Source organism: Nothoprocta perdicaria, unplaced genomic scaffold, assembly GCF_003342845.1.
Source record: "Nothoprocta perdicaria isolate Ctin4 unplaced genomic scaffold, notPer1 scaffold_580, whole genome shotgun sequence".
Lineage (NCBI taxonomy): Eukaryota > Metazoa > Chordata > Aves > Tinamiformes > Tinamidae > Nothoprocta > Nothoprocta perdicaria.
In genome coordinates, this window is record NW_020455844.1 from 45,660 (window position 1) to 73,338 (window position 27,679).

Genomic DNA, 27,679 nt, shown 5'->3' on the forward strand with positions numbered 1-27,679 from the left:
CCTATATAAATAACCTGTCTGTAGCTTTMGGATTACTAAAGGGCACCACAGACTCTTGGCACAGCGGAGCTCGAACAAAATCTCGGGCAACCACCCAGCCGGGTCCCTCGCCCAGAGGGGTCAGCAAGGGCAGGGGAGGCTGAGCGGGGCCACGTCCAGACCGGCTGTGGGTATCTCGAGGGCTGCAGGCTCGCAGCCCCAAGGCCAGCGCCGCGCTGCCCGCCCGCCCGGGCCGGCCGCTCACCCGCGCCMGCCGCCGGGGCCGGCGCAGGCCCAGGCCCAGGCCCAGGCCGCCCCGCCGGCTCCGGGTGCCGCTCCTCCACGTGCCGCCGCAGCTCGTCGTAGCCCGGCGCGGCGGCGCCGCACAGCGGGCAGCGCGGCTGCCGCTCCAGGTGCGCGCGCTGCACGTGCCGCCGCACCGCCGCCTCGGACGGCAGCGCCTCGCAGCAGATATCGCACACCGGCATGGCGGCGCCAACGGCTGCCAACGGCTGCCAACGGCCACTCCCGCCCCAGCGGGGAAACCAAAACCCCCGCCGCTTCCGCCCAGCACCTGCCCGAAGCTTCAGGCGGCGACGGAAGTGCGTCGCGGGGCCGCGCGCCCGGGGCATTCTGGGAGCCGTGGTGTTCCCGCGGAGGTCCCTGCGTGGGCGTCGCTCCGGCGCCCCTCCCTCCCGCCGCCCGCGCGCACCCGCCGGCGCGGCGCGCAGGGGCTGCTGGGAGCGGGGCCGCTCAGCAGCCGGTGCGGCGGTGTCCGCCATCTTGGGCTACCGTCTGTCGCCGGTGCCGCCTTTCGGGTGGAGCGGAGCGGATCGTTTCGCCAGGCGGCGGTCGAGGCGGCGCTTCCCGCCTCCGCGGCGATGGGTGAGAGGGGCCGAGCGCGGGCGGGCGCTGTTCCCGGCGCGGGCCGGTGTCCTCGGCCCGCCGCGGCCACGGGGCGGGAGGCGCGGGCAGGGCCTCCCCCGCCGGCGGCTCCTGGCCCGGGCGGCAGGGAGGGCGCCCCGCGTTTAGGAGACCGGGAGGCACCGAGGCTTCTTCCCCGGGCCCGGTGAGGGCACCGCAGGTGGCGGCGGCCCCGGGGAGGCGGCTGGAGGGGAGCGCGGCCCCGCGGAGAGACCTTCAGCGTCCTGCAGATCCGCAGGCTAAAGCTGTGGGGCTTGGGCAGGACTCGTAGTCTCTGCCGCCTTGTGAAGCGTGTGTAGCGTCTGCGTGGGCACGGTATGTTTTGGTGACCTTTCCTTCCCGAAAGCGGTTTTGGAGGGAGCGCCCTCCCAGCTGATGGGGCTGATTGAGGAGCTAGCTGCTGAGGTGGATGGGGTAGCTTTTCACCCAGCATTAATGGTGGGTTTTTTGTGTCTTGGCCTGACAGTTTTATTGGCACAACTGAGTTGTCAGGGCCCGAGTGATTAGAGAGGTGGGGTGCGCAGGAACTGGTCGCGCTGGTCTTGTTCAAAATTGTGCCTTGAAAGTCCCAATACACGAAATCCCTCTGGCAATCTGCGGCATGGTCCAGAGGTGGCAGTAGTTCACCAGGACTCTCAGCAGTTCAAGGTGCTGGTGTGGAAGAGGCTGCTCGTCCTCCGGATGTCTTCTGGATACCAGTGGGAATCTGCGGACAGGTTTCCTTTCGTAGCTGCTGATTATTATTCTGCAGCCATGGGTGCTGATATAACCAAACCGCAGCATGGAAGTGGATAAATAGAGCACTGCGCACAGCTGTAGTTCAAATATTCCTATGCCCTGCTTGTTCTTTTCTTGTGAAAGAATCCCAGACAGTTGGGAGCTTGCTTAGAGTCCTGAATCGTATTTTTTTGGCAATTAATTATTTCCCAGATGAAGGCTTCAGTTTCAGCTTTAAAAACAAGTGTGATACTATTAAACAAACTTTGTCAGATACACTTGATCATTTGCATGACAGAATCATGCTGCATCACTTTCATCGCTCCAGAACCAATATGCCAAATATGACAGGCAGATACTAATCTTTGTTATACATCAAAAGAGCTGTTAATTACGATGGATCAATCACTTTTTAAATTTAGAATGGAAAAGGATAGACCTATCAGGGTGCTATTGACTCTTTCTCTGTAGAGGTTTTTATTTGTTGTTGTTTTTCTTTCCTGTATATACATGAGATGGAAAATGTGAGAAAACTATTTGATCCTATGATATGTTTTAGTGGCATCTTAAAACACAGAAAAAAAACCCAATAAAGTAAGATGTCAAATGAAGCAGCAATTACTGTAGGTTTTCTTCTTGATTTTTTTTTTTTTGATACATTTAATATGTCCTCTCAAAAAAGAGGAACCAAATTCCAACACATGCTCACAGTGGCAGGCAGTTATTGTCTTAAATCTTAGCTCAAAGCTTAGCAATGCAGTGTTCTTGCTTTTTATGTCTCATAAGACTAGTTACTTAATTTTATAGCAGTTACATCTGTTTAATTGTCTGATCCATGAGATGAACTGTAGTTTAGTCTAAGTTTTAAAAATGCATGCAGAGATAGTGATTTTTCTTTAATTTCTATTTTGGAAACTTTTAAAATTGACTAGGCATTGATGATAGCTACAGGAGATACTCTAGATACTCAAGGCTTGGGCTTTTGGGGTAATTTTTTTTTTTTAATAGACAACATGGCAAGTCCAGGGAAAGATAACTTCAGAATGAAAAGCTACAAGAACAATGCACTAAATCCCCAAGAAATGCGCAGACGAAGAGAGGAGGAAGGAATCCAGCTTCGGAAGCAAAAAAGGGAAGAACAGGTAAGCCTCTCAAAGAGATGTTAATTGTTAAGGGTTTGTGAAGTTATATTCAGCTCTGTGAAAGGATATTTCTTCCGGGAGTGGAATCCAGAGAACCAGGTTAAATCTGTTCTTCTGTGCAGTCTTGGTGAGTGCCAGGCACCTTTCAGTAAGTCGTAAAACAAATGGTGAACCAAGGCCCCCTTTGCTCCCATTGGAGACTACCAAGGAGAGGTCCATATTTTGAGTTTAATTAATCCATAGATTACTGTTAAATCTCAGTTTAAACATGCAAGACTATGGTGAGGAGAATGTCTTAATTCAAATAAAGTTTCAAAACCCTGCATTCTCTTTTAGCATTTGGGCCAAAGTTGTACTGTTAAAAGTGAGTGTTAAAAGTGACAGTTGTCTTTGAACAACTGCCTTAACCTGCTCAAGAGCTTTTCAAAGAGTAGTTTAGTACCGTGGCTATCAAATGGAAGTTGTTAAACTTTTATAAATGATATTTTTGGTTGATATTGGAATTTTAGTGATGAGAGTACATAGACTTTTGTGTAATTTTATGGCTGGTGTTAGTCCATCTTCCCCAAATATTTCTGAATTCCCTTCCAGGAAGGTAATGAAAGTAGTCTGATAACTATCCCCAGTCTAAAGTGGGTGGCTTTTGTTTCCCACCACCTAGAGAGAGATGGGAACGCTTACCCTTCTCCTGGGAAAGTGGTGTCACTATGTGGAAAAGGTATTTAAATTAGTTGGACCTGAGATTTAGGACTAAGTAATCGTATGGTACTGGAGCACCGGTGAAGGGGTTCACCCAAATTTCACTATCTGTTGATAGGGTTGTTTGTGTATTTTTATATTAAATTCTCCCCCAAAATAGGTAAATTACCAAAAAATGAGTGTTCCTTGTCTTATATTGAGTATTATCAGAATACTGTTGTATTCTCTTTATTCTTAATTTGTTAGACTAGTATTTTTAGCTCCCCTCACATGGAGAGAAGAAGTCATGCAGGAAAATGAGATGGCTTTTGCATCAGAAAAACTGAAAGGCAGAGCAAGTTGGTGAGCAAAAGCAGATAACAGGTTTCAACCAAGAGCTTTCTCACTTTTGCTGAGTACTGCAAAGAATGGCTGATCTTAGGAAAGAGGAACATTCTCTCTCCTTCCATTTTTAGGTTTCAGTGGAATTGAGTGCAGTTGTTCCGTGTCCAGAATTCTGCTGAATCCAAAAAAAAAAAAATCCAAAAAGTGAGGTGTTGAATAAGAGACATAATGCTTTGTTTTTAGGATGCTGCTTGACTTTTGATGTGTGGGTAGAGTTGCTTAAGAAGGCTTGGCCATGTGCAGTAGCAGAAATCTAGGTGTCTAGACAACTTTGAAGACCTTTGGGATTCAGTAGAAGTCTCATTATTATGTTTAAGAGGTGAGATCATTGAAAGTTAATGGATTGGGATTTTAATATTTATTTTTGAAGATATTAGCATAATATTCTTTGACTTGTTAATTGTTGTTTAAGCATAGGGGTTGAAGCAGATGATCTCCAGATGTAGCTTTCAACCTCAATCATTCTGTGTAATTATAATAGTTGTACTGTATGTAGTGTAGTACTGAACTGAAGATAAAAATATAGGTTTGGCTTCTAGAAGCAAAACAGGCTGACATGAATGCCCTGTTTGTATGCCAGAAAATGAAGAGGTACCTACTAAATGAAATGAAATGAAGCATACCTACTAAATACATGCAGGTATCTATTTAGAGTGTAGGCAGTGTATAAAGCCAGTGTTAAACATTTATGATATTCAAAATCACTTTAAAGATGTGCATCTTCATGCATCTTCAGAAAGTTCACCTTGAAGCCACACCGTTTTCTCCGTCTCTATTAAAATAATGTTTCTTTTTTAGTTTTTCTACAACTGTAAATGTGGTTACAAATTAATTATCCTAATATAGAAGTACATAGATCTTAGACTTTCTGTGCTGAATGTTAAAGGAGGGAATGCAGTGTACAGAAACAGGAATCCTACCTCTGTCTTGATGATTTTAGCTAACAAACAATGTAAAGAAGAAGAAACAGTGTTACAGCAGTTAGTTGTTTTTTTTTTTTTTAAGTGCTGAACTGCGAGGAATTAAACACTAAAAGCAAAAAGATGTGTACTTTGTTATTGTTTTTTTTCATGTGAAAAATGTATAAATCTTTTCTAATTAAAAAGAGCTCAAGCATTTAAGCATTCCTCTGATGTGGTGCAGTATTGTTTGTCAAGATAAAGATGTTGTGTTTTTCTCTTTTATACTCAGTCAACTTTAATTTAGATTTCTATTTGTATGTCTGAATAGGAAGGTGAGCAGCTAAAACACAGCTGTCACTGGTGAAAGCATTTCTTCAAATGCATGTTGTTACTACCTATTCTGTGATCAACTTTGACATCCCCACAAATTTCTTCTTTGTTTAGCTATTTAAACGCCGAAATGTTGCTCTTCCGGGAAATGAGGAATCTATGATAGAAAGTCCAATTCAAGATCCTGATGTCAGCTCTACTGTACCTATTCCAGAGGTAAATACTTTTGCATGTTTTAAAGATACTATCTTTCATATGATTAATTTAGACATAAGAAATTGTTCTTTCATTTTTAGGAAGAAGTTATTACAGTAGATATGGTTCAGATGATTTTTTCAGATGATCCCGATCAACAACTTACAGCAACTCAGAAATTCAGGAAATTGCTATCTAAAGGTACGTAAACATTTTCTGATTTTTTTTTTTATTTGTTTGTTTTGTTTCTTTTATGCTGGTATTACAAATTTTAGTCACTTAGAGGCTAACTTTGTTCTGCTTTAAAAAAGAGCTTCCTGAAGCTTCTAGTTCTGTTTATGTGGAAGCAGTGCCAAGTCCATTCCAACATCATGGCCAAATACAAAAAGCTTCATTATTCTCATGTTAAGTCTTTCAGACAAAGTGACAAAAGCTAGGACATTTTGATTAAAGTGTCCAGGGCAATATCTAACTGCACAGCAGTGTTACTTATGGTACTTATTGTACTGTTTGAATTGCTGGTCTTAATGCAGCTCTGTATTTGAGGGGAAGAAAACGATACAGCTGCCAAAGAACCCTTGTTTTTGTTGCGTCTTTTAAGATATGTAGTTGTATGTTAATACCAATATTTATACAGTGCAGTGCAGTTAATCAGACTTCAGCAATAACACATCAGTTTACAGAACTGAGGAAAAAAAATTGTAAACCAGAGCATGGTTTATAATGGGTTACAAGAGAGGTTATTAGAGACTTACTAACATGCCAATGTTTGTAGTGTGTAGAACTTTTATTATTAGACAGAATAGTGTTTACTAAGTTAGAGCAGCTTATGGAGATGATTTAAGCAAAAAAAAGTGTGTATATATATATTCTAAAATCAAAGTTTAGCTTTTTCATTTTTGATTGAAATGACTGAAGGCTAAAAATTATGATAAGGACTTCCTGAGAACTGTGGTGATGGTGTTATACTGAAGATGTAATTTGTTTGGTCTCTTTCATTAGACTTGCGCACACGTGCACACACACACACATAATAATAATAATTATTATTATTATTTTAATCTCCTAGAACCGAATCCACCTATAGATGAAGTCATCCAAAAACCAGGAGTAGTGCAAAGATTTGTGAAATTTCTAGAAAGGAATGAGAATTACACTCTGCAGGTGAGTCTGGCTGGTACTGCATTAGAATTTGGAATAGAATTAGAAACCCCCAAAACATCATTAGAAATGAAGTCCTTTTTTAATAATGAAATTTAATGATTTTTAGTCATCAAAGATGTAGATCTTAGTTGTCTAAAATGTCAATCATCACGGAAATTAGATCGTGACTCGTCTGATTTTCATAGTAGTCTGTGGGAATATATATTCAACTGGTCAAATAATTGGAAGTGCCACTTCAAAAGCATTTCCAAAGTAGTAAAGCACACAGTGCATCAACACTGATGTGTGAGCAGCATCTCTTCTGTTTGAGTTGGGTACAGAGTACTCCTACTTTTCAGTTGTAATTCACAAAAGAAGAAAAAGACAGAAAACAGACTTGTATGAAATACTTGCAGAAAAATCTTTGAGAAGTTCATAAGAAGATAGTTTCTGCTGCCAGTGGTAGCCGTGGAATGGCACATGGACCTTGTCTGCATTCATGTTAGAAGAATTAATTTTGAATTAATAGTGAGTGTTCATGCCAGTGAATAGAGATTATAATGCAAGTGGTGCAACCAGAGTCTCAAAAACTGCATATATCCTTATTTTTTGAGCTCTGCTAAGTGTCTTCTGTCAATGAAAACTACTTTTTTTGTGTGTGTGAAAAAGAAGGAAAAAAAAAGTGTGTGGGGGGGGGAAGGGCAAAAGAAACCTCTGCAAGCTTTGTAGATTTATTTTGATGCTTATACTTTCTGCTCCTCAACAGTTTGAAGCTGCTTGGGCCCTGACGAATATTGCATCCGGGACTTTTCTGCACACCAAAGTAGTAATTGAAACCGGAGCTGTTCCGATTTTTATTAAGTTACTTAGTTCAGAACATGAAGATGTACAGGAGCAGGTAAGTCTTTTCTTGGGACAATTTAAAATTAATTTGTGAAAATATTTTTTCTTGCCTGATTAAAGGAAATCTGAGCCTCTAATTCTTTACCCTTGCTATTTTTGCCTCTTACTCTGTTTTGTATTTCATGTAATTGAATAATTTGAGAAAGTACCTTATTTCTATTGTGATATTTACAAGTGAAGAGAATTTAAAATATCATAACAGACAAAAATTTATGACTTTTTTTCTTTATTTTCTTACCATCACAAAGTTACCGTGCAGTATTTCTTTTTTACATCCGTTTCCTTTTGTCCTTCCCTTGTATTATTTTACAGCCTTCATTAATATTTTCTTGGTTGAAAAATATATATTTTGGAAAGATGCCGTAGTACACTGGAATACACTTTTACATGATTTTGGAATGCTGGAGAATTTGAGTAGTCAAGGTTTCTGATTTAACACCTTTGATTCTTCATGCGTGGTTTGCATCTTTGAGTCAGTTTAAATGTAGCATTTATTGATAGAATATAAATATTTGAAAATAATATATATACTTTTTGTTGAAAAGCGTACAGATTAACATATTTTTACTAACAGAAGATGTTAGAAGTATGGCTTCCTCTATAAGTATACAATGAATGCAATATAGAAATTAATAGTCTTGAAATTTTGTGTTCAGAATGATGTTGCTAACTTCGACTCCTTCATAATGCCTGATGTAAAAATATGTGGATTATCTGTAATGCACTGTAGATCATCTGTTATGTAAGCATGTATAATTTGATTTAGATATTTCATTTTTCCAGGCAGTGTGGGCTCTCGGTAACATTGCTGGTGATAATGCAGAATGTAGAGACTTTGTTTTAAACTGTGGAATCTTACCACCCCTCTTGGAGTAAGTATTGTAAGGTAATATTGTAACTGTAGTATAGAGCTATAGATAAGTATAAGCTTCAATTTAGAAGTCACTTATTATAAAACTTGTACTTATTTTTAAATTAGAAGTCTTTATTTTTCTTGATCAGAAAATTTAAAATACATGTAGATATGTTTTTGTTTTAAAGACACTGCTGTGAATCTAACATTTCAGATTATATGAACATTATATAACATAATCACTAGAAACTTTCACGTGTTTTCAAAAGATTATTTTAGTGATTTTTTCGAAATGAAGTGTCAAGGGAGCAGCCAAGGAGGACATTATTAGATTTCTGAGTATATAAGGTGGGAGAGGTGATTTAAGCCCTAATTGCGTTTGTGTGGTTCCCACTGGCTCTGCAACTGGTTGTGCTCCCTGGCTTCTCCAGCTTTGTCCACTAACCTCAAGCTTTGGTCTTGCTGTCCATGGGGATGTTGAGATGAGCTGGCAGGATAGTTACTATATTAGCTGTCTTGCACCAGGTTTTCATTCAGTAGGAGAGTTGTTCATAGCTAAACATAGCACTTGCTATGCTAACTTTCTGCTTACGGTAGAATGTAGTATAGCTTCATCGCAAGCAAAAATGTATCCAACAGAAATCTTTGCAGATATAAGATTAATTAAAACAATAAATTTCTTAAAAGCTTTTAGAAAATAGCTTAATATAGAGCAAATGATTAAAAGACTTAAAGTTTTTGATAATTATGGTATGTATCTGAAAGTGAGATTGTTTTTTTCAAATTTTACATCTTTTACTTTCATTAAGCAAAAATAGTCATTTGCTTTTAAGATTTTTCAATTTCTAATATTTTATGGAATTCAAAATTTATATTAAAAAAATAGATTAACTGCATCCTTCTGAAGAATCTCAGGAGAGATTTTTTTTTTTTTTTTTTTTAAATATCAGCAGTGGTGTGTGTTATATGCATTGGAAATGAGTTGTCCTTTCAAAATAACCTATTCAAATTCAGTTCATTCGAAGACAAAAATTGCAGGATGTGAACTATTAAAAGAAATAAACTGAATCTAGTACCCTATAGTAGATTCCTTCCTCTCTCCACCTCCCACCCAAATAATACTACCATGTTAACAACAACACATTAGAAAAAGTTTGAATATCTTTTTGATAACATCGTTTTGTCTCTATTTGACAGACTGTTAACAAATTCAAATCGTCTTACAACAACCAGAAATGCAGTCTGGGCTCTTTCGAATCTCTGTAGAGGAAAGAATCCACCTCCAGACTTCAGTAAGGTATAACAAAAAATTCTCAGAAATCAGGAAACTGAAGGAAATGAACCCACTAGCTTTGTATCTGGGGACTGACTCAATTTTATTACTTTATTGTAATTGTATTCCTCACTATCTGTCTGTTCTCCCCAAACTAATCTATCTCGATACTTGTCAGCAAACAATTGTTACAAACAGTATAATAGGGAAATACTCCACCCAAGTATTATATCATTATTGAGCATGGGTGCTTTGACAATAAAAAGCTTTGTACCTCTGAACTGTTGAAAAGTATTCTCTGAAACATGAAAAAAATAGGAAATACCTGTATCTAGGAAATATTTATGCAATATATATTTATTTATTTTTTCACCTAGGTTGCTCCTTGCTTAAATGTTTTATCAAGACTGTTGTTTAGCAGTGACCCGGATGTGTTAGCAGATGCTTGCTGGGCCCTCTCTTACCTTTCAGATGGACCCAATGATAAAATCCAAGCTGTTATTGATTCTGGAGTATGCCGAAGACTGGTAGAGTTGCTGATGTAAGTACTCTCTTAATGAAATAAATGTCTCACAGCATTCTTAATATTAATGAATTTGAAGGGAGTTGAGCTCTCCGTAAGGAGATGTCCTCCTGTTGTTTTTGATGCTTTTTCACCTCAAGTCTGAACTTTCTTCAGTAGGAAGTAATGAACGTGAACTCGGTCTGAAAGATTTTCTGCTACTTGCTAGGGTTGGCTACTTGCTTTGGGATTTTTCCTGTGATTAATAGTGTAAGAGGCTTTTTTTTTTTTTCCCCCAAAGTACTCCTTTTTATTCTTTAAACTTTAGTGTAGGAATCATCTGCTTGTAGCAGTTGGAAGGTTAAGGCTGAAGACCAAGCTTAGGGTGTTAAATTTATTTCTCAGCTTGATTTTTTTTTTTTATGTCAGTGATTTTGTTTTGTTTTGTTTTTCTCTACCAGTAATGCCATCTTCTAGGAGATGAAGTTGAAATGTAGTGAGGTCTGGGACAGCCCAAGTCTAGAGACAGGCTTTAGCCATGGTTCTGCAGTAGTTGTTTTGAACCATTCAAGAATACTTGTTTTATGGTTATTTCCCTAGAAAAGGAGGAGAAATCCATATGTTCATATGAGGCCTGCAGAATAGTGGTATCGGTGATAGTAGTTCCCAGCACTGACAGCTGAGCATAACTCTGTATTATTTGTGTAATTGTCAGGAGAGGGTAAAATGGCCTTTTCACCTTCAAGTGCTTCAAGAAGACTGAGTAGACCTCTCAGTACCTCATTCCCCTATTCAGTAGTTGAATATGGGCTTAGTATGTTGGTTTCTGTGGTCATTCACTTGCAAAGGAGGGCAAGTTTCTTGAACAGGCTGTAGTGTGTAACTATTGACACACCTTGGGTCTGTGAGCCTGTCAGATGGGGCAGTTTCCAGATTTGTGTTCAGTAGTCCTGGAGGTGGGTGAAGTGCTCATGCCCTCAGGTTGTAGGCAGCATCCCCTGTACAAACTGCTGCTCTTCTGCTCAGCAGAGGCAAGGTTTGTTGTTCCTTAAAGATGCCTTTTCTATGACTAGGCAATTGAGTTATGAGTTTACAGTTGACAAATTTGGCGAAGTAGAAAGGAATTATAAGAAATGAACAGTGGTTTCAGTGGTAGATAAAAATTTAGCATCTAAAGTAAACCATTGTTGACTGAAAATGCAAAAATACAGCATGACATTTGGTAACATCAAAGAATTTAACATTTGTAATATCTCCAGGCATAATGATTACAAGGTGGTGTCCCCTGCACTAAGAGCAGTTGGAAATATTGTTACTGGCGATGATATCCAAACGCAGGTAAGTCTAATTGATTAAAGAAAAGTAAATTGCCAGGAATAAAAAGGGATATGGAATTTTGTAGAAATTAATTGCAAAAATGCTTCATTGAAAGAGGCTCCGTATAAATATACTTTGTTTATTATACTGCCAGTCTGGCATCAGCTTAGACTGCAATTTTGAACACTAAATTATTGCAAGAACTGACTTTATACAGCAACATATGAAGTTGGTTAGAAACTTTTATTTCTTAGTAGAGGTTCTGTTATATTATTGCTACTTTTTTTTTCTTTTTTTTGGAAGTCTTAAAATGCTGTCAAGCTTTCACTTTTCATAAGCACTTCCCATACTCAGTTTGTGCATGAAAGTAATGGTCTTCCTGATGCAACTTGTCCTGAAGATTCTTGTTAGGCAGCGGAAGCAATGTAAGAAATACTACCATGATAGATCTCGTTTTGAAGAAAATTGTGTCCAAAAGCCCATACGTGGAAAATAAGGAATTTGGTTAAGTGCTTATTTTGCTCTGGGCCTCCTATAAAAGGCTTTTACTAAGGAATTAAATAAAAGATGTAGGTAGCCTTTCAAAAAATGTGAACAAATTAGGTTTAAACTTTTCAATTGTTAAGGTTATGTTCTAGTGTTAAGCAACCTTATTAAGTCTTGCTGTTTTTAGTCTCCGTGATTTTGAGGTCAGATCCTTTCAAATAATTGCATTGTTTATTCAAACACTGAAGCATTGAGAACCTTCATTTTGCAAGATGTTATCTATGACATTTTGTAAAGCAAGAAACTGTTGCAAAATCTGTTCCTTTGGATGTTATCTGTGAATTTTTTTTTTTTAATTGTACAAACACATTTTCAATTCTCTAATTATTTTAGGTGATCCTAAATTGCTCTGCATTGCCCTGTCTCTTGCACTTGCTGAGTAGTCCCAAGGAATCTATTCGAAAAGAAGCATGTTGGACTGTTTCTAATATTACTGCAGGAAACAGAGCGCAGATTCAGGTAACAGCCTGTATATTAGGAATTGGGTGGATTGTTTGTTTGATTGGTTTTATCACATGATTTTTGAGTTCACATAACTTTTGAGAAATAAATAGGTGTTAAATTAACTCTGCATTATTTTAGTCCTGTTTATAATTGTATTCACCTTCTGAGTTGTTTGTTAATTTAGAACAAAAATTATAACTTTTAAAATAATATTTATCATAAATGGTGCTAGAGAGGATGATTTGAATTCTTGAAGGAGTTTCATATTCTTACAGAAGAAATGAAAAGATACCTCAAATATTCTCTTAGATTTAATATCAACGTTTGCTGTTTTTTCCTTTGGTGCATCATCTAATAATATATTCTCTTTAATTTTGTTATGCTTTGATGTGTATGTTGTTAATGTAATGGCATTTTTTCTGTTTTAAAAGTTCAACAGAAACATCTCTTCCAACAAATCTAATGGAAAGAGGACCATTCTACCAATTCAGTTTATTTTGGAGTGCTGCCTATTTTGCGTGTTTGTTTCAGAAAATTGTCATTAATACTGGTCTTATTAGATCCTAGTTATTTATCCAGTGATCAATCTAATATTATTACTTGGAAAAGAGAAAAAGGTTCTGTCAGACTTTCAAAAAACAGTCTGAATTAGTATGATTTTTTTTCTCTCTTCTTCTTCCTGAATCACCAGTGAAAGTGTTATTTGCCTGAAGAATTCTTAAGTGTAGTTATACAGTCTCCAATTACAGACATACTTTTACCAAAACTGCAGACCTGAATAAAAAGGCCAGAGTAAAGATTTGTTTCAAGGTGCTGTAGGTCTCTTAGGTCCTCTTTTAACATACAATAAAACTTTTAAGCAAGCTTATTCTTGTCCAATTGTAAAAAAATGAAATCAGCAAAGAAAATATTCCCAAAGCTTGCATGGTACAGTGTTTGAACAGATATGAGTAACAGTTCAGAATTCCTAACCTGGTGCTTTCTTGTTAGAGAACAAAACATTGCACCTTTTGATACAAACAGATTTGTGAAATTTACTGGAAGAGCTTTCAGTGCTCCATTCTGATATATATTTCTTAATTATCATAAAATCTCATAATTTCTTCTTCTAGGCTGTTATAGATGCAAATATTTTTCCAATATTGATTGAAATTCTTCAGAAAGCTGAATTTCGCACCCGAAAAGAAGCAGCGTGGGCCATAACTAATGCAACATCAGGAGGAACCCCTGAACAGATTAGGTAATTCATTTGTGCACGCTGCTCTTAGCCTAAGTAACTTTTCTAAGGAGCTTTTATTTCTTCAGTTGCATCCTAACAAACATAGCAATAAAACCCTAAGCACAACTTCAATTTCTTGAAACTCTTGTCTGTGCACAAACCTGTGATAATCAGAAAAAGGAATAAAAGGTATCCAGTAGGTATAACAGTACGTTGACAGAAGTTGCTTTGTTTCAGCGGTGTTAATTCTGTGGAAGCTTTAGGCATAACCTCCAGAATTGATGTTTCCTAGTCAAACACAGTTTAAATAGTTCATGAATAGCTGCAGTGTCTGAAAATGGAAAAATGTGTGCTACAAGGCTCTATCTACAGAGAAACTTCCAAAATATTACCGTTTCTTCATGTATTTTAGATTCATTCTCTGCATTATTTTCAAACATATTATCAAGCTTTTTCTTCAAAACTGTATTGATATATAAAAATATATCAATATTGATATATTGATATGATTACTATCAGCAGCTATTCATGTACTGCGAAGATAAGACAACTAAAATCAAGTACTCTGTAGGTGCTCTGAATGCTGTTTGTTTAGTTTTTATTAGTAGTTAACATAGGGGTTACAAAATGACAATATAATATTTAGAAGGCAGAACTGAAAGTGATACAATAAATCCTCCAAGATATTTGTGAAATACATGCATGTTTATTGGAACCTTAGATCATTTCAATTTTCTTAAAACTGGTAAATGTTATCAGACAGAAGGAAAGTTTGTTATTGTAATTATTTGCATAACTTAGCTTATAAAATTTTAGCATATTTAATACAAATTTTAATGCAGGATCTTGGAATAGTAAATATGCATATAACAGCATAAACATAGCATCTTATCACAGAATCCATACCATCTCTTTCATGAAATTTTAGCCCTTTTAACATCCTCCAGATACTACCCTCAGACTTGCAAGATGTTCTACGTTCTCTAATTAACTGCATTCAGACAACCTTGTTGTCTTGCCTGCCAGCAGGCAAGCACTGCTGGCTTCGTTTTACTTGCATGGCAGGAACAAGGACAAAGGTTCTGAGTTCCCAAAGTCCACAAAGTTGAGAAGAGGAGCAGGTTACTCAGAATCTTCATGTTCTGATATATTCACAACAAAATCATGTCCTTCCCATTAGAGCGGGTAAAACTAAACCTTAACAGGCTGTTAGTACAAACTGAGCTGCTCTGGATCACTGTTCTTATCTCTTTGTAACATGTTACGTGTTGGTTTTGCCTCTGTAAACATTCTTAGTGCTTGAAAAAGGAACTTACTAACTTTCTCCCATATACTCAGTCAAACAACTGAAAATTTTACATAAAAAGAATTTGAAGACGTTCTTAACTGAAATGTAGCATTAGTAGAATATACATGTTAAATTTTCTCATTAGGATAAATTAGCTTTGCTCTATTTGAGACTAAGTTTATTTTTATGTTGTTGCATGCTTCATAAATGTTGCTTAAGCCACTTGTTTTTTTTTTTAAGCAAAATGCTGATAAAATGACATCTCAGAATAAATGTGCTGAATTATCACCTTTACCCTCTCCCCTCTGTTTTTCTGCTGTTATAAAGGTATTTGGTAGCATTAGGTTGTACCAAGCCTCTCTGTGATCTCCTGACTGTGATGGATTCAAAGATAGTACAGGTGGCTTTAAATGGACTTGAAAATATTCTGCGTCTTGGAGAACAGGAGTCTAAGCAGAATGGAATGGGCATTAATCCTTATTGTGCCCTTATAGAGGAAGCATATGGTAAGAATGTACTTATTTTAAAACCTGCATATCTTAAATTCCATATTTCAGGCTGTGAAAACAAAACTATTGCCAACTATTTGTGTGAGAGTTTTAGGCAGGTATAATGGAAGAATTTTCAAGTATAACTGGACATTAATCACTACAAATTGAATAATGTAACATGGTGGGAAAACTACTTAAATGCATTTTTTTTTCTCTTGCCTGTGATCAGTTCGAAATACTCTTTTAGAAAAACATTCTCAGAAGCATTTAATGCACAGATATCATATTGCACAATTTTACCCTCAATTGTAAAATGTTTATTAATATATGCACCTATTGCATACAGTTTTGTTACAGATAGGATGCAAGATCAGAGTTTGTCTTAGTTCTTTTGATCTATAACTTTATTTTAGATACTAACTGGGACTTCTCTTTGCTTGCTTGGTGGGGTTTTTTTTTTTGGTGGTGGAGGTGGTGCTATTTGTTTCTTTTATTCTCAAAGTTGATCATTTCTTAGCATGCCAAATACCAATAATAGCAAGAATCTACCTCAGATCGTGATATGAAGTAGATTATAGTTACTTCTGAAAATACTTGCTTCTGCTTTTAAGAAATTTGAATTCAACTACTTTTAAACATCAGAGTATCAAGGTTAAAAATATATTTGTGAAACTCCAACTGGATGCTTTTGATTTGACAAAATATTAAAACTGAACCTGTCATTATTTGTGGAGGCTCCTTTTTTTCATTCTCTTTCTAAGAAGAGAAAATTGACAGGCCTTTTTGTTTCAGAAACTGTATATAGGTCTGGCTGGCTATATTATATCCGATTAAATACTAATAACTTTTCTGTAAGATGGTCATTAAATTTGAATACCTTTTCAAAGGGATTTTTTAGCTTTTTAGTAACATTTTTAGTTACATTTCTAAAATGAAATATGATTCTGTGCATTAGCAAACCTACTTTGCCATCTAACTTGGAAGATGAACACATGTTTAGTAGTTTAATGTAACTTAACTATGAAGAGACTTGAGATCTTTGAAAGTGGAAAGAATTTCCATGATTGGGTTTAGGGTGCTTTTGAGGGGGTAACACCCTCTGAGAGAAGTTAATGCTGCTGCAGAGATGCGAAGGTTGTCACAGAGCAGCAGAGGTTCCCATTTCCTGTTGTACTTGATGACTTTGGCAGTAGTTAGTCCGGGGAACCAGCTGCGCTGGCTTCTGGCGTCGCCCGCCTTCGGATCCTCGAGTGACCAGAGGAGACCTTCCTAGGCCAGCTCAGGGGAGAGCTGCTTTGTCTCAGCTCAGACCTCCCAGTCAGCCGTTTAACCTGACTGACTCTGCTAAAAGTAGAGGGCCTGGGGGAACAGAGACTTGCATGGTGCTCTGCTGGGGCAGAGTTGTGTAGGTGATGCCCTCCAAATTTGAAAACTTGGAATGTAAATTTGAAAATACAAATAAAATTGAAAACAAGAAACCTCCAGGAAAAAGACTGCAGCCAGTGATGAATGAGGGGATAGAACTACTTGAAGCTTAAAATTAAACCCCTTGTATCAAAAGAAATGAGGATACAAGAAGTTACTCTAGCAAGCAATTTTATACTGTTCTGATTTTAAATCTACAGATAATGTCTTTCCCTAGAGACAGACATGGTGTATTTCTTTTGCGTCTCACAGCTCTTTACTCATGTTAGTATCCTTTTAATACAATCCTTAAAGTTAGAGTCTGGAAATACTAAATTCAATAATCTGTCTTAATTAGGCACACTTTGTGCAGAAAAACGAAAAATGAGTATTAGTTTCTGAATAGCCATGGAAGGGAAAAACACTTTTTTGTGAGGATTGTGAGGGATAGTGACTGAAATCAGATGGCTTACGGTTTGTTTTTTTAGTTTGAGAAGTACCACTAAGGTTTTCTATTACAAGCTGTTTCATTATTCTTTGAGTCTTTAGAAGTAACTAGATTTTGAAAAAAGTTCTGTTTTTAATTTAGGACTTGATAAAATTGAGTTTCTTCAGAGACATGAAAACCAAGAGATCTACCAGAAGGCTTTTGAACTCATAGAACATTACTTTGGTGTCGAAGAAGAGGATTCCAGTATTGCACCTCAGGTGGATGAAAGTCAACAGCAGTTTGTGTTTCAACAGCAGGAGGCTCCAATGGAGGGGTTTCAACTATAAAAAGAATAAGTGAAGACAAGCATAACATGTAAACACCTGCAGGTTCTTGTTTTTAAGAGATCTCTTCTTTATGGCCAAAGCGAGAGAAAAAGTTGAATTATGTTTTTTTCACAGGCGAAGCAGCAGCTCATGCACTTTTATACATTTTGTTAGATACAATTGTTGATTTTTGTTTTGTATCTGTCTTTGTTTTTCATTATCTCGTGTACAGAAAACGACTGTGAGTAATCATGTCTTCAGTAAAGCATTAAATGTGATTTAACAAGGACTGTTAAGCTAAGACACAGTAAGGCTTTGAGTAGAAGTTCTGAGTTTCTTCTGTAGTCTCCAACTGCGTTTCAGCAATACTGCTACTGCCAGCTGCAGTTCTGGCAGGAGGCTCGACTTGCCCGGTCTCTAGGCTCGACTTGCCCGGTCTCTAGGCTCGACTTGCCCGGTCTCTAGGCTCGACTTGCCCGGTCTCTAGGCTCGACTTGCCCGGTCTCTATCAAATCTACCTCTTGTATTGAAGCAGAACCATTGCTTCAGAACTAAGGCATGAAATAAAGATGAGCTTGTGAGAAGCCGAATTGGAATGTGAAAAATATTTATTTAAATTGTAAAAACTTTTCTGCTTTACTTAGCACACTGTTGAAATTTATTTATGAAGTATATTTAAAGGCGTAATAGATATATAACGCGAATTATGTAATATAATATTAACTATATGAAGAAGCTTTTTCTGATGTGCACAGGAAGAGGACTGTTTCAGAGGCTGTCAAATCGGAGTCAGCAGAGAGCTTGCGGGCCATTTGATGCCAGCTCCGTAACTCGAGCTGCTAAATGGCATTAAAAGTCAGCCACAAATGTAACACTTTGCTGTGGAAGCAGTTGCTGTAGTTACCACGAGAAAGCCGTGATGATGAATGGGAGAGATGGCGATTTGCACCGTGGCAAATACCAGGCAGGTGGTTTGCAGCCGTCTCCTGTAAGCACGTGGTAACGCTGTTGTGGTTTGAGACACCTTGCAGCGTTTGCCCTAGTAACAGTAGCTTTGGGGAGAGGGTAGCTGTCACATTTTTGACCAAACATGTTGCCACCACTTGAATTTTTTAACTTAGTTTTCTTGGTTTTCTTTTGGTGATACAGTAGAAATGCTGCAGTGAAAAATGGGGAGCGAATGGCTCCTTTCCAGTTGAACGAAAAGTTTGTTGTGCTGTAAATAGAGTTAGGTATGTGGACACCAAACTAAGGTTACTGTCTTCTGAGCATTTATGTTTTACAAAGCAGTGTGTGCTGCTAAGCACTAAGATAAATAGTATTCTGATATTTACATTAACCATTTTAAATACAGAAGTGTATGCCCTGCTTGGACTTGCATATTAGTAGTGTTTTTTGGCATATTAGTACTGTGTCTCATTTGGAGAAATTAATTCTTTGGGTTACTTAAGATGAGTTTTATCTGTATTTAATGTATTGATTCCAAACTTCTGGGTTAAGTGAAATCTTTGATATGAGAGCATTTCATGCTTTATAAAAGCTGCAATTTAAACTTAGAAAATACTTTTCCCATGGCACTGTGCTTGTTACTAAGTAATATTTTAATGCACTGAGAAATGCAGGTTAAAGATTATATCATTTATAGTACCATTTTATATTTAGATTTTTTTTATGTGCAAGCTAAGATTCATAAGACGTTTCACTTTGCTACAGCAATACATACTATACTGTAATTGAATGTGGGACTTGAAGTGGATTTTTTTTTTTTTTTTTTTAAGATTAATGGTCAGTTTTGACTAAGATGTAACTGGGAGGGAAGAAACCTCTTGAAATTTTTACTGGAAGTTAGAGGTCTGTTAAAAGTGTATATAGGAGTGCTGTTACTTTATGAACTCTGAATAATGAGATATTTTAGCAAATGACACTTTAAGCCTAGATTTGTATAGCATACAGCAGTTTTGAATAGTGTGATAATACTGAGTACAGCTGCCAAATTTTCATATAATGTTAGATGATTGTATTTGTGCCCTTTTTACTCTTACAATTTTCGTTTTTGTATTCTGACTTCCTCCTCCCCCTGCCCCATCTGCTCAAAGTACAGGGTAATGATCATGGAAATGTACCAGGATTGCTAGGAAATACTGGATTTCAATGTTCTTTGAGGGTAAGAAAATTAATCAGGTAACAGGGTATGCCGTTGCTTCTAACAGACTTGTTTTGGTAATATTCTGTAACTATCTGTGCCTGCTTTTTGTTCGGAGGACCCTGTGAACACAGCATTTGTAAACCTCATCTCTAAGCCAAATCTTGATTAAAAGACTATGAATGGCTGATGTTTTATAAACTGTAAGAAATACAATAGGAATCTTGATTGAAAGACTTCAAAATGGATAGGAGAGAGGACATTTAAAGTATTAAATTTGTTTTGAACGAGTGTCTTGAGTTTGATATGTTAGTCTGTATGTCTGAGCAGTTAGTGATTGCACTTTATGCATTTAGATTAACTATCTCCGCCTCTGATACACCAAAAGTAATAGTTTAGAAGGGAACTGAAATTGATTGGCTTTAGTAATGAAAAACATTATTTAGCCTTAGCTAAATAACGGCTTACCCTAAATTTTGTTTTAAAGAAGGAATGAAAAGGCTGTATGAGCTGTTCTGTAAAGGATAAGTGAACGGGAGGCCTCCCCTCGGGCTCGTGAGCGGCGGCTGTGGGGCCGGGCGCGCCGGCGGCTTGTCCATAGGGAGCGGCTGGAGCCCACGGAGCTGCTCCCGGGCCGGCGGGAAGGATGAGACCTCGTCACAGGTTCGGCATTTAAATCCAAGGGGAAGTTCTGAAGTGCCCCACCGGATACAAAGGCTGGTTAGAAGTACAGTTTGGGGGGCTTCTCTTAAGAGGGTACCATTTATTTTTACTTAAATGTGAATAATAACTAGTTAATCTATGCAACTATGCAAAGCTTACCCTTTTTTTTTTTCTTTTTTTATTTATTCCCTTCTCTGGTGCACTGAATCATATCTAAGTTTTTTTCCACATGGCACTTTTGTCTGAGGACTGGTTCATACAGCTTTTTAATTTTCTAGTATTTGCTTTGAACGCTGTTGCTAGCAGCAACCAGAAGACTAATAATGTTGGCACAGAAGTTAGCTAGAGAACAAGTTTGCAACTGGGAAATATGTATTGTCGGGTCTGTCTGCTTATCTGAAAAGATGCACTATTGTCTTTGCTCCCTGGTTCGTTCTCAACTGGTTTAAATTTCTTAAATTGCAGGAATGATGGGTTTTGTAGTGGGGCGGTCAGTTGTTTTATGAAGTTTTAACTCTGACCCCTAGAGTTCACTAGACTCTGGAATAAGAAATTTCAGTTATTTACAGCACGACATCTTCATGTAATATTGTGAAATTAAAATACCTGTATTGACTTCAGATAATAATAGTGCATCTTTAAATCCAGGCCCAAGGCCCATTACTGTAACAAAACACATATGAGTAGTATGCAATATTATGGAATGTTACAACTCCAAATATCATACGGAAACCAATAAAACCTATTTTACACACGTTTTTGTATTTATTTTAGTGGTCAGTAAGTGTGGCTGATTAAAGCAGAAAATAAAATGTCATTTTGAGTGCAGCGTTGAGGCTGCTTTGAACTGTTTGGCTTGTGCCCTTTTGGACTTGGCCCCCTATCGCCTGAGAGAGAACTTCTTCTATTCGCATCAAGTAGGTTTTGCAACTGTCTAGCCAAAAGAGGACTCTTTGGTGGTCATAGACTCCCCCCACACACATCCACGACTCAAAACTGCTTTCAAAATTCTCATGAAGTTAAGAAAGAAATGAGAATTTGTAAGATTATCAGTGTGCTCCCCGTGCCCTTGCTTCCCCCAGCCTTTCCTGGTAAGATGTGACAAGTTCTGGCTTGTTGCTGTTTGTTCTTTGTTTAGAACTGCAACAGTGAATCATGTAAGTCTCCTCCTGGCAGTTCTAGTAATCTCGCTTCAGTACTCCTTGGCCTTTGCAAAATTGCACCCTTCATTGAAAAATTTGACTAGTTTGTGTGAAAGAAGCTTCCAGTCAAGCATGGGAAGGATGGGGTTTTCGGGCAAAGAGCAGAAATGTGGCTCCTCATGCCATACATCTCTGGAAACTTCCTCATCTCTTGAAATTGATTACAGAATCACAGAAAGTTTAAGGTTGGCAGGGACTCTAGAGATCACCTAGTCCAACCTTCCTGCTCCAGCAGGGACACCCAAAGCACGGGGCACAGGGTGGCATCCAGGTGGGGTTTGAAGACCACCAGAGAAGGAGACTCCATTAACCTCCCTGGGCAGCCTGTTCCAAATTACTGATTTTAATTGTGTGTGGCACATTTACCTAATTCTAATCATGTACAACAGAGACCCTACGTCTTGTAACTACTGCCACTGCTTGGCTGCAGCCTGACTGCAATATTACAGTTAATACAATAATATTAGGGTTGAAGCTAATCTCATTCGAGTTGATGCTAGTATCATTCGAGTTGCCATTGGTATCGTTAGCGTTGCTAAAAGCAGAGAGATGCTGCTGCAGTCGCCCCTCTAGCAGTGCCGCTCGCCGCTTATCCAGGGACGCGGCTCGCGGTCTCGCACCTACCGCGGGCTCTGGAGCTGCCGGCAGAGCTACTTGTCCTTGGACTCGGCTGCCAGCGCCGCCTCCTGGCGCCACTTGGCCTTCTTGGCCAGGTTCCAGCTCGTGAGGGACTCGTGGCGCGCGGCTGCCTGCGGACAGGGGACGGATGCATCACAACCCTGGCAGCGGCGGTAGATGCAGGCTTGTCTCTATGAGCTTCCCCTACGCGTCCGGCGCTTCCCAGTGCCCGACGTGTCCGGTGTTCGGGTGGCTGGCGCCGCACTCACCTTCTTAGCCGAAGCGATCACAGCGAAGCAGGCGACGATGGAGAGGCCGATCATTATGTAACAGGCCTTGACGCGAGCTTTGTTCCGGGCCCTGTCTAGCATCTCCGGCCTGCAAGTGAAGTTGGGAAGCGTTACAAAACGGAGCCAAGGGACTTTTCGTGGGCATAATGTCACAGCTGAAGAATAAACATCAAATTAGCTCCGAAAGGCAGCATCTCCAGGTTGCTGTAATGACTGCTCCTGTGCCGTCAAGAACTTTGCATTTTCTGATCTTAGTCCATTTTCAGTGGAAAAGCGTCATTCGGTGGATAAAAACTGACATTTATTTATTTATTTATTTATTTATTTTTTGCTCAAGCAATAAACACTTGCATTTGAATACTTTAGGACAAGTACACTGGAAACTGTACCTTATACCCTATAGATGTATTGAAATTTAAATATTTTAGTACTTTTTAATGGAGGACTATATTAACTTTCCAAATGACCTTTTGAAATGAATAGCAGTAACATCTAACCTGTTTGAATGATACCCTGTATACAGTAGGTTAGTGATTTTACGTGTTCAGATATTAAAGGAATATAAAGCTACTAGTTTTGTTTGAACTAGTTTTGTTTGAACAACACAACTAGTTGTTTGAACAAAACTAGTTTGTTAGAACAAAACTAGTGTTTTGTTCTGATTTTCAGTCAGCTCTCCTTTAGAAAAGCAGCAGCTCTGTCATTTAAAGGGTTCTTTTTCCTCACTACTTGGAGGAGGGTAGCCCTAAGAATGAACAATCCACGTGATCTTTTTTTCATATGCATTAAAAGCAAAAAGTAATGAATGTTTTGCCATTCATTAGGCTGTCATTCCTACAAGAGACACTTTACTCCCCAGCACCTCAATTTGTAGAACCCTTATTTAAAGTATTTTTATTATTATTTTTTATGTTTCCGAAAATGGCAGTAGGCTGGATGCTTCTGAGAACTAGGTGGGAAGAAAATCTCTATCTCCTTAAAATTTTCACCAAGCCTTCAGCACAGCTATTTTCTGGAAATGCTATTTTTAATGTCCATTGCATTTCTGGCATTAAGAACTTCAAAAAAGAGTACACAAGCAGCTGTCTTTAGTTAGTTAGTTAGTTAGTTAGTTAGTTAGTTAGTTAGTTAGTTTTTGCATCTCAAAGCATGTTGAGTTGCTTTATTTATATTTAAAATGGATCACTATATGAAGAACCTATAGCTTTACTTGCTGCAACTTGCTGTCTTTCTCCCCTAAGCAACTTCACCTTTGAAGCAACTTCACCTCCGGCCTGGAGCAGGAGACCCCGGGCGCCTATTCATGTTTAGGGCGGCAGTTTGATGGAGGAAGTCTGAAATGAGAGCCCGCGGGCTGCAGAGCTCCCCTCTAGGGCCCTAAGGTCCCAGCGAAGGGCCAGCCCCAGAGGCACCTGCTGGGCTCTTCCCACCTGGAGCTGCATATGCCAGGTGAAGGTTGTTGGGCACCGGCTCCTCCAGGGCACCCGTGGGACAAGCGGCCCCTCTGGGGTGTGCAGAGTCAGTGCACGGTCTGTTACAGAAACACCCCGCAAAACGGACTAGTGCGTGATACCGTTAATCTGGATTCCCTTTGTAGCAGCAAAAGGAAAAACGCCAATCTTGTTAGTCCACCTCCTTAATGCTATTACATTTCACAGTGCACTGACTGAATCAGCTTTTCACTTTCTCCCTGCTTTCTATCTCTGCCAAAAGAGAAAACAGACCTCATTATGATTTCCTTTAATCTTACATTAGGACAGTTATTAATCTCTAATTAAGACTCTGCTGAAGTCGCTAACAACTGAATAAAGAGTGTAGCTGTGCTCTGGGTACAAAACACCTTCCACAGAAAGATTCCCAGATAACAGAACCCGACCATTAAGTGTTTTATTTTAACAGCTAAAGTAACGACAGTGTTCAGCTACAATGATTCAGAATTGCCTTCTTTCAATATATTATGATTTATGAACTCTGGAGAGAGAACAAGGCAGCGAGCAGCAATGCTCAGGCTTCCCGCGCTCGGCAGCTCCCATGGGGAGAACAACTTGGAGCGAGGCAAGGGGAGCAGCGGAACTAATGGATCAGCCAGAACGGGAGGCCAAGACCATGCCAAGTATTCGGTTTACTTTGGATTTGCCTTGGGAGGGTGATGATTCTCTCATAACCTCTGCATCTATTTTTTCCTCTGTTTCCTTCAACCTATAGTAAGTTGCAACTTGTTTGTTGTAATCACGCAGTGGCTGCCAGCTCCTTTAGAGCTGTTTACATGCACTGTAAATGGAAAATGCCATTCACTTAATAATGTCCTTCTCTGCTTACGTATTTGCAATAAGTAAAATAAATCAGTTAGGCTATAAATGTAACTGGGGCTAGCAGCTGAGCTGGAGCCAGTTCTTAGTCCCAGGCTCTGGGGACAGTAGTAAATCCTTAATCCAGAATCAGCAAAAGATGCCTCAAGTTACAAAGAGAGACAGAAAGAAAACACAGTCCAGAAAACTCTTCAGGCCAGATATCCTTTAAATTTCTACATTAACATAGATTTTTAGAAATTATCTTTCTTTATGGATTCTTTTTTTCTGCATTTAAGTCAGTGGCAACCGCTATCATGCCTCCACTTAAGCTCTTCCAGTTTTTGCAGGATGTCAGCATTTCCCTAAACATCCTTAGGGCGCGAGTCCACAAGCAGCGGGGGAGCCAACACGATGCTGGAGTCAGCGATACAGAGCACAGAGGACGCCTGTGCCTCCTATGTGAGCGTCGAAACCGCGATACAAGGAGGCTTTGGGCATGAAGGAGCAGGAGGAGCGAGCGTGTGGCTGGTTCGGAGAGGCGGCTGGAGCCACTCGGAAGCTGGAGCTGGTGCCTCTCTCTGGACGAGTCTCCAACACTGCTCCTTAGCAGCTCCTCTTCCCTAAGAGAGTGATCACCCGCTAGGATTTCTGTCAGTGCATTTAAGCACTGGTCACTGTCACACATTACTGTAATGTATTGGCATAATGTAAGACACGTATGAAATATATTTTTTTCTCAGAAATAATTTTCAAAAATTCTGGTTTTGATTATTTTTTTTTATTTTAATCTCCCTCCCCTAGGAAACCACAGCAGGAAATCCAGGGTAGCCTTCAACTGCCAAAACCAGAGCAGGTAGCATGTGCTGGGATCACTCTTTAACAGACCATTTCCTTCCCCTGGCCCCAGCCTTCAATTCCTGGGATCAAACTGTAGCTAAGTCTAGAAGGAATATCCTCCAAATACCACATTCATGCTGCACAGTAAAGATCTGCAGAATCATAGGGATGGCAATGGATGCAAAAGTAAGCTTGACATCCTAACCCGAGCCCTGGATCTCAGAGACCACTTCTAGGACTGCTTCTGCCTTTTTTCAGGGGCTGCATCACCCACAAAAGCAGAGAGCATCCTCGCTACGTGATTATTAGGCACAGTTATAAGAATAAGAGAATCAAAATTCCCTGTGTCTCACTGCTTTTTACAGAAAATGCTTCTGCCTTCTATTTTTTTTCCCCTCAAGTTTCCAGTGTTCAAACTTATGAGAAAAGCCTCATACACGGGCACATCCCCACACCTCCTTCTCCTCAGCTCCACTGCTCTGAGGTAGCGACCCCAATACTCACGGGATCCTCGGAGGAATCTCATCTTCCGTCTTGAAGCGGCCGGTCCAGAGGAGGATCTTTTTGTCAAACTTGGACGGCTTGTAGCTTGCGGCCACCTTGTGAGCCTGCTCGGCTTGAGGCCAGAGAGAAAACGCAGAGAACACCCCATTAAACACCCCGTTTAACACCCCGCGCGCGGAGAGCGAGGGCAGCAAGTGCAGCGGGGACCCCCGCCCCGGCCCGCGCTCTTACCGCGGCTGCAGCCGCCCACGCTGCGCGCCCCGTGCCCCGCGCCCCGGCCACCCGCAACTCCGGGCGCCTGCGGCACGCGGGGCACAAGGCGCAGGCGGGCGGGCAGCATCGCCCCGGCAGCCGCTCCCGCCGCGCGGCCGCTCCTGGCCCGCAACCCCGCCGCCGCCCCCGGCCCGGCCCGGCCCACGGCCCAGCCCTCCTTCCCCTCCTCCCCTCTCCTCCTCTTCCCTCCTCCTCTCTCCTCTCCTCTCCTGTGCTCTCCTCAAGGCAGAGAAGCTCCAGTCCCCTAATCCTCTTGGACACTCGTCGCTACACTCTCTCCCGTTCCTCCCTTTCCCCTGGCCACATGGCCACATTGCTGGCTCAACATCAACCTATTGTCCACCAAGACTCCCACGTCCTTCTCTGCAGAGTTGCTCCCTCGCAGCTCACACCACCGCCTGTCCTGGTGCACTGCCTTCTTCCTGCCTCCATGCAGCACCCTCAATTTGCATCTCTTGAACCTCAGAAGGTTCCTCTCTCATAGAGTCCTATGCCGTCCCTCTCGTCACGGAGCCCCTGCTGGTGCTCAGGCTTCCTGACAGAGCTGGCAGGGGACTCCCAACAAGGCACAGCTCAGCACTGCCTTGAGCACAAGTGCTTTGCTGCTCCTCCTGTACCTGCTGTGACAATAAGGGGGATTGTGATCAAGGGCTTTCTGTCTGTCTTTCCATGACCACCATGCTCAGCAGCGTGACTTTGATGTGGTGGTGATGCCCTTGGTGAGGTTCCTGGCGGGCAGGGCTATGCAGCAAGCTTGCCAGGAACTGGAGGAGGAGGAAGAGGTGGCGGACCGCGGCGATCATCAGCTCATGGATCCAGATGGGCGCAACACCGAGCTCGCCCGCTGCCTGGAAGAGCGGCAGAGGTGCTGCATAGAGCACAAGGTAGGAGCCTGTGCAAAGAGCTGCAGGAGCCTGTGCAAATGGTGCTGGTTAGAGAGCAAAGCGCTTGCAGCAGGGCCGGGCAAGCTGKGCAAGAAGGGCGCTTTGCCCCAGCGGCTCCTGCCAGCTTGGGCTGCCCACCCTCAGCTCACCGCAGTGCTCCCCATCGCCTTGCAGAAAGGAAGGAGCAAGAGCCAAGGGAGCAAATATCTAACGGGCGACATTGTCTTGGCAGAAATGGCCTGCAGAGCAGCAGAACTGTGTGCTGCAGAGAAGGGGCAAGAGCCCCAAGCAGAGCGCAGCCCAGGCGCCAGCTCAGCATCATCCGCCTGGATCCACCTCCTCACACCTCAGAAGGTTTCCCAAGCGCCGGCATGTCAGCCGCCCAGCAGAGACTGGTTAGTATTGGTGGTGTTTTGTCTGGGTGACCTGATGAATAGAGCAGTTAAGAGASGCGGGAAGACAGCTTGCAGACCTTCCTGGGTTTAACGTTCTCACCGCGTGCAAAGAGCACAACCTGGAGACAATAAGCGTGAGCGGAGACTTGTTAGTCACAGACACTGAGG

The 27,679-nt window shown here is 40.7% G+C and overlaps 2 protein-coding genes across 4 annotated transcripts; one reads left to right on the forward strand and one right to left on the reverse strand.

The window, feature by feature from the left end:
- The first annotated feature begins 791 nt into the window (after positions 1–791).
- On the forward strand, positions 792–20,629 carry KPNA5 (karyopherin subunit alpha 5). 3 transcript variants are annotated; one of them, XM_026048909.1, is made up of 14 exons: positions 792–864; positions 2,629–2,762; positions 5,192–5,293; positions 5,374–5,473; positions 6,342–6,436; positions 7,182–7,313; positions 8,102–8,190; positions 9,369–9,468; positions 9,822–9,985; positions 11,206–11,284; positions 12,143–12,268; positions 13,366–13,493; positions 15,088–15,266; positions 17,245–17,432. In XM_026048909.1, the coding sequence occupies exons 1-14, from the start codon at positions 861–863 to the stop codon at positions 17,430–17,432; spliced, it is 1,620 nt and encodes a 539-aa protein (XP_025904694.1). In that variant the 5' UTR covers positions 792–860. The 3 variants fall into 3 exon arrangements, with proteins under 3 accessions (XP_025904694.1, XP_025904695.1, XP_025904693.1); XM_026048910.1 differs by lacking the exon at positions 792–864 and having other exon boundaries at positions 1,466–2,762; positions 9,369–9,463; positions 9,916–9,985; positions 17,245–20,629; XM_026048908.1 differs by lacking the exon at positions 792–864 and having other exon boundaries at positions 1,469–2,762; positions 17,245–20,629.
- FAM162B (family with sequence similarity 162 member B) lies at positions 15,509–26,538 on the reverse strand. The gene is made up of 6 exons (XM_026048906.1): positions 26,504–26,538; positions 26,191–26,257; positions 25,960–26,063; positions 22,307–22,415; positions 22,044–22,168; positions 15,509–17,426 (listed from the first exon to the last, which is right to left on the reverse strand). Exons 1-5 carry the CDS (start codon positions 26,536–26,538, stop codon positions 22,070–22,072), a joined length of 414 nt encoding a protein of 137 aa, XP_025904691.1. The 3' UTR covers positions 15,509–17,426; positions 22,044–22,069.
- Positions 26,539–27,679: the final 1,141 nt, after the last annotated feature.

Coding starts and splice junctions, on each gene's coding strand:
- KPNA5 (XM_026048908.1), top strand. CDS start 2,559: ATGATAGCTACAGGAGATACTCTAGATACTCAAGGCTTGGGCTTTTGG. Junction 8,191..9,368: donor ATCTTACCACCCCTCTTGGA/GTAAGTATTGTA, acceptor TCTATTTGACAG/ACTGTTAACAAATTCAAATC. Junction 9,469..9,821: donor CACCTCCAGACTTCAGTAAG/GTATAACAAAAA, acceptor TTTTTCACCTAG/GTTGCTCCTTGCTTAAATGT.
- FAM162B (XM_026048906.1), bottom strand. CDS start 26,538: ATGTGGCCAGGGGAAAGGGAGGAACGGGAGAGAGT. Junction 26,258..26,503: donor AGGGAGGAACGGGAGAGAGT/GTAGCGACGAGT, acceptor CGCGTGCCGCAG/GCGCCCGGAGTTGCGGGTGG. Junction 22,416..25,959: donor GAGATTCCTCCGAGGATCCC/GTGAGTATTGGG, acceptor CTTCACTTGCAG/GCCGGAGATGCTAGACAGGG.